General features: G+C 43.1%; 1 protein-coding gene across 1 annotated transcript in view; it reads left to right on the forward strand.

Moving 5' to 3' along the window:
* Window positions 1-359: 359 nt before the first annotated feature.
* The window catches only part of adgrf3a (adhesion G protein-coupled receptor F3a), an 82,168-nt gene continuing 70,917 nt past the window's right edge, over window positions 360-11,610 (forward strand). Inside the window, exons 1-4 of the mRNA XM_048597118.1 lie at window positions 360-401; window positions 4,355-4,481; window positions 8,318-8,472; window positions 11,202-11,235. Coding sequence (XP_048453075.1) covers window positions 360-401; window positions 4,355-4,481; window positions 8,318-8,472; window positions 11,202-11,235 — 358 coding nt within the window. The remainder of the gene's footprint in view (window positions 402-4,354; window positions 4,482-8,317; window positions 8,473-11,201; window positions 11,236-11,610) is intronic.

Raw genomic sequence — 11,610 nt, forward strand, 5'->3', positions numbered from 1 at the left:
CTAGGTGCTGTATAGCAATATGTGCACCTCTTTGATTGAGGACTGCTGATGACAATAGCAAGTTTCTATCTGTGCCAAAAGGCATGTCAATACAGCAGTAATGTGAGCTCACAAATAAAAACCAAGGCAAGGCAGGAATACTGTGAGCATCAACATCAGTGCAAAGTAAGTGAGTGGGAAGACAGCAAGTGACAAGCCCTGGTCAGTCTGTGAGCTGGGCACCTGTCCATGTGTGCAAAGTGTCCTTGCAACACTGAAGCGCAGAAACGTACTACATAATGTGCGATGATGGTGTGAAATTGATGTCTGTATGATGCCAAGGTCTGTGGATGTGTGGTCCATGCAGCCTCTGCTGTAAGATGTTGGTGCCAGGTGACCAAGACGGAGGTCTGGAGGAGCAGGTAGCAAGTTGGAGTCATCAGATACCCACTCAGACTTCCTTTTCGGGAATTCCCAGTGTCCGAGTTTCTATCCGGCAGGGTTCAGAATGGAAACCAGCACAATGATGAGATGAGATGAAATAATAATGAGGGTGATAGTGAGCGATAATGCCCATTAATTGACAACTTGCTGCTCCCTAGCAAGAAACCCATCTTGACATCCAGGACTTAGGTGGAAAATGTGACTTGTTTCCCCTGACGTCAAGAAAAACCTCGCTGGAATTCACATGTGATTGTCTCAGATTTCTCGCCATTACCCACAACATTCAGGGTCTGAAGATCCTAAATGCCTCTTTGCCCACACTTACAGAATTTACAGGGTGAATTTGCTTGTGAAAGTGATTGTGGATAATGACTAACTAATGGCATATATTGTGCAATAGTCCACTCCAGGAAATTCTGACCCACTTAGTTTCATTTCAATATGCAAATATTTTAATTCTTCCATTTCTTTCATCAGTTTACAAGAGAATGTGAGCACGAGGAGCTGTTATAAAGCTATATACTCAGTCCATCAAATATAACTGCCAACACCCATCAGTGAAGACAAGAATTGATCAAAATTGCTCCTATTGAGTAAATCCAGTGAAAATCTAAATGTTTTACCTGTGTTAACTGAACAACGGACAATCGGAAAGATCTGAAGCCTTTGTGTCAAATGTGAGTATAAACTACTGGCCTCTTTAAGAATTTGATTGTACGATTCCATCTATGTAATGCTTCTTAGGAATTAATGCAGAAACAGCAAGAAGGCTTTCTTAAGAGCAGTTCTTACAGTTTTTCAGAAAAAAAGCTCAATTATTTAGCTACAGCACATCAATAAATCCTTAGGTATTGTCTTCAGGGACCCCAGATTGAATTTCCCTGAGCTCTCTTAAGCAGCTGCCTGTCATTGAACATACTGGGCGGTGCATTGTCACTTGTAAAATGGATGTAAATTCTGTTTTTAAATGGTTCTTCTCATCTAACATCTGAGTTTATGGAGTTTGTGAGGTTGCTTGAAATGTCCTTGGCAAGTAGGATTAAGGAGAGTCCCAGAGGCAGTTTATATTTGTATTAAGAGGAAGGGGGTAGCTCGGGAAAGGATGAGTCCAGTTCAGGACAAAGGACAGTATGCATGGAGTAGGTGAGATCCTTAATGAGAACTTTGATGCATAAATTTTAGCAAAGCTTTTGATCAAGCCCTACATGGCAAACTGGTCGAAAAAATTAAATCTCATGGAATCCAAGGGCAAGTTGGATCCAAATTGGCTCAACATCAGAAAACAAAGGGTTATGATTGTTAGGGTTATAATTTTGTGGTTGGAAGACTGTTCTTAGTGGGGACGCACAGGCTCAGTGACATGTTCCTTTGCTGTTCCTGGTTTATATGAATGATTTAGAGTTAAAGTGGACGAGGGATATAGGCCAGGGGCAAGCAGGTGGGACTAGTTTAGTTTGGGCTCATGTTCAGCATGGACCAGTTGGACCGAAGGGTCTGTTTCTGTGCTGTATGACTCTATGGCATGATGAAAAACATTGCAAATTATATGAAAATTTTCCAAACAGTTGTTAGTGAGGGAGAATACAGGAAGGTAACAAAGGTCTGGTGTGGTGGAAAGAGAACGGTATACATAACTCAATCCAGAGAAGTATGAAGAAATTTGTTTAGGAAGGATAAACAAGGAGATAAACGGCAGAATTCTGAGAAGTACAGGGGGATCCTGAAGTGCTTGTCTATTGACCACTGAAAGTAGAGGGGTTGCTGGACCAGTGTTCAATTCGGCACATGGAATATATTTCTTTGTTGAAAAGAGATATATTTTGTTAAAACCTTTCATCTTACATTGGTCAAGGCAATTTGCAATACCAAAGTAAAGAGAATACAACATTTATATGGTCTGAAATGATAATGGCAATTAGTTGGCAAGTGGCACTGATTTTTTAGAGATATTGCCATTGTTATTGCATCAGTTGATGTCAACTGACAGCTAACTACCAAGCTTTGTTTAAATTTAAAATTAGGCAGGTTGATCTAAACCGCTTAAGGAACTGCTCTGTGAATTGAACCAGAAAATGGCTGTCATCCAATTTGTTGAGTTTTTTTTTAAATTTATTCATTTGTGGGATGTGGGTATTGCTGGCTAGGCCAGCATTTATTGCCTATCCCTAGTTGCCCTTGAGAAGGTGGTGGTGAGCTGCCTTCTTGAACTGCTGCAGCCTACCAGCTTTGAGTTGACCCACAATGCCATTAGGGAGGGAATTCCAGGATTTTGACCCAGCGACAGTGAAGGAGTGGCAATATAATTCCAAATCAGGATGGTGAGTGGCTTGGAGGGGAACTTGGAGGTGATGGTGTTCCCATATGTCTGCTGCCCTTGTCCTTCTAGATGGAAGTGGTTGTGGGTTTGGAAGGTGCTCTCTGAGGATCTTTGGTGAATTTCTGCAGTGCATCTTGTCGTTAGTACACACTGCTGCTACTGAGCGTCGGTGGTGGAGGGAGTGGATGCTTGTGGATGTGGTGCCAATCAAAGCGGGCTGCTGTGTCCTGGATGAGGTCAAGCTTCTTGAATGTTATTGGGGCTGCACTCATCCAGGCAAGTGGGTAGTATTCCATTACAATCCTGACTTGTGCCTTGTAGATGGTGGACAGGCTTTGGGGAGTCAGGAGGTGTGTTACTTGCTGTAGTATTCCTAGCTTCTGACCTGCTTTTGCAGCCACTGTGTTTATCTGGTGTGTCCAGTTCAGTTTCTGCTTAATGATGATCTCCAGGATGTTGACGGTGAGGAATTCAGTGATGGTAACACCATTGAATGCCAAGGCAGTGGTTAAATTGTCTCTTATTGGTGATGGTCAAAGCTTGGCATTTGTGTGGCAAGCCTGGATATTGTCTAGATCTTGTTGCATTTGAACATGATCTACTTCAGTATCTGAGGAGTCATGAATTTTGCTGAACATTGTACAATCATCGGCGAACATCCCCACTTCTGACCTTATGATGGAAGAAAGGTCATTGATGAAGCAGCTGAAGATAGTTGGGCCTAGGACACTACCCTCAGAAACTCCTGCAGTGAAGTATTAGAGCTGAGATGACTAACCTCCAACAACCACGACCATCTTCCTTTCTGTCAGATATGACACTAACCAATGGAGAGTTTGCCTCCAGATTCCCATTGATTTTAGTTTTGCCAGAGCTTTTTGATGCCACACTTGGTCAAATGCAGCCTTGATATCAAGGGCTGTCACTCTCACCTCACCTCTGGAGTTTAGCTTTTTTGTCTGTGTTTGAACCAAGGCTGTAATGAGGTCAGGAGCTGAGTGGTCCTGAGGGAACCCAAATTGGGCATCACTGAGCAGGTTATTGCTGAGCAGGTGCTGCTTGATAGCATTGTTGATGACACGTTCCATCAATTTACTGGTGATCAAGAGTAGACTGATGGGGCAGTAATTGGCCAGGTTGGATTTTTCCACCTTTTTATATACAGGACATACTTGGGCAACTTTTCACAATTTCAGGTAGATACCAGTGATGTAACTGTATTAGAACAGCTTGGATAGGGCAGCGACAAGTTCTGGAGCACAAGACTTCAGTACTATTGCTGGAATATTGTCAGGGCCCATAGCCTTCACAATATCCAGTGTCTCCAACTGTTTCTTGATATCACATGGACTGAATCAAATTAGCTGTAATGCTGGAGGACCACTGGAGGAGGCTGAGATGGATCATCCACTCGGCTCTTCTGGCTAAAGATTGTTGTGAAAGCTTAAGCCTTATCTTTTGTTCTGATGTGCTGGGATCTTCCATGATTGAGTATGGGGATATCTGTGGAGCCTCCGTGTGAAGTTGCAACAGTTATACAGAGTGTACATGTTATTTTAATCTGCACTAAAACAGGATCTGTATATTAATATATGTAGCTTCCATTACACACAGGTGCTCCACACTGAGAACCTGACTGACAATCCTAAATTAGTCGTCACCATTATTTTTAGCACAGGATTATTTAGCAAATCGTATCCAATCACGGCATTAGATCTAATGTTGGACATGAAGAAACATGGTATTGATATGATCTGCCAGTGTTTGGAATGTATAGCCTATATACCTAGCATCACACAGGCACTAAAATTCATATACCACATTATTCATTTTCTCAATAAGGTGACTGTTTCTTTGGCTTGACAGAGGCATCCTGTTAATGGTGAACACCATAGTAGCAACATGAATTAGCTAGCTTCACCTGTTACTGAAACTTTTGAGATATTTTACCCTTTCAGGGTAATCTGAGGCAGATTACTGTGGGCAAGTTTCAGGATCAAATGTGATAGTCTTAGGCTTGTTCATGAATATACGATTTACAGGGAGAAAAAGTCTAATAGCCATTACCCTGCAGGATGGCTTTGATGTTTTCTATTTCAGCATCAAACTTGCACAGTGAACAAATGGTTCAGGCCCTGTGTCCAAGGTTGCTGATAAAGACATTTTTAACATAGAACATAGAACAATGCAACACAGGAATGGGCCCTTCAGCCCACAATGTTGTGTCGAACATGACGCCAAATGAAACTTATCCCTTCTGCCCGCCCTTGGTCCATATCCCTCCTTTCACATTCATGTGCTTACCTAAAAGCCCCTGAAACGGCCCTATCGTATCTGCTTCCATCATCATTCCTGGCAGCGTGTTCTAGCCTCCTACCATTCTCTGTGTAAAAAACCTGTCCCTCACATCTCCTTTGAACCTTCCCCCTCTCACCTTAAATGCATGCCCCCTTGTTTTAGACATTTCAACTCTGGGAGAAAGATTCTGACAGTCGAGCCTATCTACACATCTCATAATTTTGTAGACTTCAATCAAGTCTCCTCTCAGCCTCTGCCACTCCAGAGAAATCAACCCAAACTTTTCTAGCCTCTCCTTATAGCTCATACCTTCGAATCCAGGCAACATGTTGATAAACCTCGCCTGCACCCTCTCCAAGGCCTCCACATCCTTCCTGGAATGTGATGACCAGAACTGAACACAATACTCTAAGTGTGGCCTAACCAAAGTCTGATAAAGCTGCAACATGACATCCTGACTCTTGGACTCAGTTCTGCGACCAGTAAAGGCGAGCATGCCATATGCCTTCTTCATCACCCTATGTCCTTGTGTGGCCACTTTCAGGGAGCTATGGACTTGAATCCTAAGATCCCTCTGTACATCAGTGCTGTTCAGTGTCCTGCCATTTTCCTTAATATTTGATCTCCCAAAGTGCAACACCTCGCACTTACCCGTATTAAACTCCACCTCCATTTCTCTGCCCATATCTATAACTAATCTATATCCTGCTGTATGCTTTGACAACTTTCTACACTACCCACAAATCTACCAATCTTCATATCATCTGCAAACTTACTAACCCACCCACCTACATTTTCATCCAAGTCATTTAAATATATCAGAAACAACAGATGTCCCAGTACAGATCCCTGAGGAACACCACTCGTCATGGACCTCCAGCCAGAAAAACACCCTTCCACTACCATCCTCTGCCTTCTATGGACAAGCCAATTCTGAATCCACACAGTCAAGTCACCGTGGACAGTGCAGGGAGCTGTAGGGGAACACCAAGATATGTAATAAATTGTGAAGGTAGGTTTGAAGACAGAAAGTTAATGCGCATACACTGTTTCAACTTAACAAGACAGTGTTTCTCTAATTAATTTCTCAGTCAAATTTTCCTGCATCTTTTCCTGCTCTGACTTGGACTTGTTATGCAAAGTGTTTATTATATTTTGGGGATTACTGTTGATTGGAACCTTGACCTAACCAGTTACATTGGCATAACGGCTATAATAGCAGTACAGAAGCAGTGTGATCTGTGATAAATAGCTCACCTCCTTTCTTGGCTCAAGTGACAATTAAGTCCACTGGAATACCTACCAATCGTATGGATGAGTGAAGCTGCAATAGCAATTGAGAACTTTGACAATATCCATACGGAGCAGATGACGGCACCTCAGCATTGTGGTTGTAGTGTGTACGGCCTCTATATGATTCCCTTCAGCATGTTGACAAGTGGCATCCCCTCCCCCATAACCTGGGAAGAACAAATGCAGATGTGTGGTTGAAATGCCATCAACCCCAAGTCACACGCCATTGGGCATAGTTTGTCATTATTGGGGAATATTCTAGAATCCCCATCTGGGAGAAGCACCACCAGACGGAAATACAGTTGTTCCATGAGAAGGCTGCCATTTCAGGATAACTAAGAAGTTAGTGTTGCCAGCACTGAGAAAAATAAAATCCGTCAATAAATACAAGACATAGGAAGGAAATTAATAAGGACAGGAATCGGATGTGTCACTTTTCTGTCATTATTGACTCTCCCACAAAGCAATGAGTAAGGGCAACTGTTTCAAGATCGCCACAAGTTTTGTCAACTTCTGCAAAAACATCTATAATTCAACAGGACAAGCAAGTTCAGCTTCAGCTTCAATGTTTCTGCCTTTGCCTCTTCCAGTTTTAACATAGGAATGACCTACAATGTGTTGCACACATGTTAATGTAACCAATGCCTAATCAATCAGCATTGTCGGAAATATTTACCAGGATGTTGCCTGGTATGGAGGGAAGGTCTTATGAGGAAAGGCTGAGGGTTTTGAGGCTGTTTTCGTTAGAGAGAAGAAGGTGAAGAGGTGACTTGATAGAGACATACAAGATGATCAGAGGATTAGATAGGGTGGACCGTGGGAGCCTTTTTCCTCGGATGGTGATGGCTAGCACGAGGGGACATAGCTTTAAATTGAGGGGTGATAGATATAGGACAGATGTCAGAGGTAGGTTCTTTACTCAGAGAGTAGTAAGGGCGTGGAATGCCCTGCCTGCAAAAATAGTAGACTCGCCCACTTTAAGGGCATTTAAATGGTCATTGGATAAACATATGGATGATAATGGAATAGTTTAGGTTAGATGGGCTTCAGATTGGTTTCACAGGTCGGCGCAACATCGAGGGCCGAAGGGCCTGTACTGCGCTGTAATGTTCTATGTTCTATGTTCTATGTTCTATATTGCCACTTTTTCCACTGAGCAAGAACCGGAGCAGATTATGACTGTCATTGGCAGCACATTACTCTCGCCTCTAACTCCCACCTCCTGCATGCAACACGTCCACATAATGTTCACTTCCTCTGTGGAGGTGTACATTGCCTGCTTTCAGCATAGGTAATGAAGCAGACATGTTCTAATGTTATCCTCAGGGTAGGGAGCTCCAGATGACTGCACATGGTAACCCCTCTTTATGCCTATTTCTTACAGGAGCACATCAGCATCAATGCCACGGAAAGCAGATTTCATGTACCACCCCTGCACTTGCTCACAAATCCCATTTCAAGTCTCTCCATCCGTTTGCCATCCATGTTATTTTTGTAGCGCTTTTGTTTTCTGTCCTAAACGTCTGATGGAAAAATTGAAAAGCTTGGCCCGACTCACCTCCACATGGTTGCATCGTGTTAAAGGACTTTCCTTCCAGTCACCTTTGATGTGTCCTAGAATATTTGATTTTTTGTCCTTTTGGGGCTGATCCAGTTAGAAGCTTATCATGCATAACAAATAAGAACTGAATCCAGTTATGTCAACCCTTCTTGACACACGCAAGCTGTCTGAACATTACATTTGTCACCAGCAAGATTACTCCTGCTCCAGTTGCTTCATTTCAGGCCCTGTGTACCTCCCAGGTATAATGTCACCAAGCTATTGCACTTTCTGGCCCAGTGTTTCACTTCTGTCCAACTGCTCGTTGCTTCATTGACTCAGACAATTTGGGACAATAGCTAGTGTAAAATAAGACAATAGTCTTGTCACCCAACTTTTACAGTAACATCCTCCAACACGCAGCTAGATCTACTTCATTAACCCAGATCTAGATAATTGTTTTTACTGTTTCTCTTTATTTCAGATAAAGAGCAAAACCATGGCAAAGATGTTCTTTGTGACAGTGGTTTACTGCCTTTTGCTGCCCCTTTCCCAGTCAAAGGTTGAGGAGAGTCAGTATTGCTCAACACAAGAGTCAAGTGTAAGTCATCACTTTTTTTAATATATGTCTTCCAGATGTTAACATGGTTCTAATACACATGATATTATGGCCTGTACATTATTACCCTCAGTCAAACATCACCTTCCAAATGGTGTTCCAAAAAGTAACAGAAGAGAAATGGGCTAGAGACCTGGGTTCCATCCTCTGCTCCCATTCACACATGGTGAGCTCGATTGGGAAGGTGAATTGAGCCCACATTCTGATGAACATAAATTGTTTACATATAGATGCACGGATATTTCATTTAATCGTATCTTCCACACCATTATAGACAGCTTTTCTTTTTAACACGAAGCCCCCTTTCCCCAAAGGCTCATCAACATCAGTGGAAGAAAGATAGCAAAATAATTATCCGGATTTTCCAATGGCCAGACAGTTTTTTCTCTGCAGCATAGGCTGGAGTTGTGCATTGGGACCCGGTGGAATCCCTGATGTAGCAGACTCCAAGGGAATTCTTCAGGAAATTGCAGATTCCAATGGGCCACTCCCCTGCACCTTGAACTGTCTGAAAGTATCTTTTCAAATTGGAGACTCTGGAGGTTCCACTGCAGTTAAGTAAATAGTTACGCAGGAAAATTAAACACTTGGTCTAACTTCGAGGTAACTTTCCCTTGACTGACCTATCTCCTCCCTAACTCCCCACCTACACTCACCTTTACTGGCTCTAACCTTGCCTCTTTGACCTGTCTGTCTCCTCTCCACCTATCTTCTCCTTTATCCATCTTCCATCATCGCCTCCTCTTCTCTCCCTATTTATTTCAGAACCCCCTTCCCCTCCCCCATTTCTGAAGAAGGGTCCAGACCCGAAACGTCAGCCTTCCTGCTCCTCTGATGCTTCTTGGCCTGCTGTGTTCATCCAGCTCTACACCTTGTTATCTAACTTTTAAAATGACTCTTCCCCACTCCCCCTCCCCGCTTACCACAGGGACGCCTAACTATACATTTCCCAAACCCCTTAGACCACCCCCATACCCCGACACTTACCCAAAACAGCTCCTTGCTCAGGACCCAAAAACACATCTCTCCACACAATCTGAAGAGGTCCCGACCTGAAACATCAGCTTTCCTGCTCCTCTGATGCTGCCTGGCCTGCTCACTTCTTCCAGCTCCACATTGTGTTATCTCAGACTCCAGCATCGGCAGTTCTTACTATCTCCATACAATCTGGAAGTTGTCCCTCCGCACAGATGAATACTTCATGGTTGTTCATGGCACACCTCTATAACTCCTCAACCCAGTTTCTGACAAACCCCTCTCACCACAGGACCTGATGTGAACACCCCACAGCATCCCTCCCCCATCCTGCCTGGGTAATGATATCTACCCTGTTCCTCTCCCTCCTTTCCCCTCAAAAGCCAGCAACTCCAAATGTTACCAGGACTAGAGGGTTTGAGTTATAAGGAGAAGCTGGATAGTCTGAGGTTTTTTTCACTGGAGCGTAGGTGGTTGACAGGGTGCCTTATAGAGGTTTATAAAATCATGACAGGCATAGATAAGGTGAATAGCTAATGTCTTTTCCATAGGGAAGGGGAGTTCAAAACTAGTGGGTATATTTTTATGGTGAGAAGAGGAAGATTTAAAAGGCACCCGAGGGGCAATTTTTTCACACAAAGGGTGGCCCTTATGTGGGATGAACTGCCAGAGGAAGTGGTAGATGCAGGTACAGTTACAACATTTAAAAGACATTTGGAGAGGTACATGAATGGGAAAGTTTTAGAGGGATACGGGCCAAATGCTGGCAAGCAGGACTAGTTTGGCAACTTGGTCGGCATGGATGAGTTGGACCAAAGGATCTGTTTCTATGTTGTATAACTCTATGATTCTATAACTCGCTCCCGTGCCACTGGATCCAAACCCCCCAACCTCCTTCACCCCAGGACCAACACCCTCTTCCTCCCCGGACCTAACAACCCCTTTTCCACCAAGAACGTACCACACCCTCTTCCTGTCTCTCTACAACTGCACTTAGACCTCACAAACACTGCCCCCTTTTGCCAGGTATGATACCATCCCCTCCTGTTGCCCACCCTGGCCTAACTTACCTAAACTCCTTACTAGCTTGCATCCTGACACCCTATCATCTACTATCCCACTGACTTATCACCCTACATGCCTGGCACCCTGACACCTGGCAACTTGGCACCCTAACACTATACCCACCTAGCAACCTAACCACATAGCACCCTTACCCACATGGCAGGCTACTAGCTGGCATCCAAAGTGCATACTTACCTTACATACATATCCTTTCCCGGAACGTTTAAATCATAGAATATCACAACTACTGCCAAAAAAGAAAGGGGCATAGTATGACTCCTCTGACCATCTGACACAACGTTAGATTTAAGGTGCGCTCCATGTTACTAAAGGAGCCAAGATCAGAAGTTCCTGCCAGAATTGCAGAGCTCTGCCTTCTTGGAAAACTTGGAGCACAGTGCTAATCTGATTGTGTTTGCTGCTCATTGGAAAAACTACCCAGGGTTATTCTCTTTTATTAACATGCTTCTAATTCAACAGAAGCTCCTTTACCATAATGGCCCCCTTTGTCTTTAGCTTTCCTTAAAAAACTTCGGTAAAATACAACTTCCTTCAGGTGCCACTGAGTTTCAAGAAACTTAAAGTTCAGACACGAATAGTTTCATACATGGAGCTACAGCACAGATATAATTGAATAATCAATCTTAAATCATTATTTGTCTATCTTGCAGGCCTCCATTTATTCACCTGTGAGTTCAATAAATGGTAAGAAATAAAACACAGTACTAATTTCATGATGCCTAGTGACTAAGTCTTTTTTTGGTTAATTTCCATTGCCAGCTAATAATCTACAAAAAGTGCAGTATTGGATGAAGCAAAAGGATTTGTCTCAATAAATGTAGTAAAAATTCCAAACAAGCGTATTTTTCTTCTGTTTACATGCTCCATGTTTCATATAAATAAATGATAAAATAAATGCATCAAAGACGTTTTCAAATTAGTAATTCCAATAAGAAAGAATTTGAATTTCCAAACAGTGAAGTTGCTTTATGAATAGGAGATAGTAGGAACTGCAGATGCTGGAGAATCCGAGACAACAAGGTGCAGGGCTGGATGAACACAGCAGGCCAAGCAGCATCA

Source organism: Rhincodon typus, chromosome 5 (genome assembly GCF_021869965.1).
Source record: "Rhincodon typus isolate 14 chromosome 5, sRhiTyp1.1, whole genome shotgun sequence".
In the NCBI taxonomy this organism is placed as follows: domain Eukaryota; kingdom Metazoa; phylum Chordata; class Chondrichthyes; order Orectolobiformes; family Rhincodontidae; genus Rhincodon; species Rhincodon typus.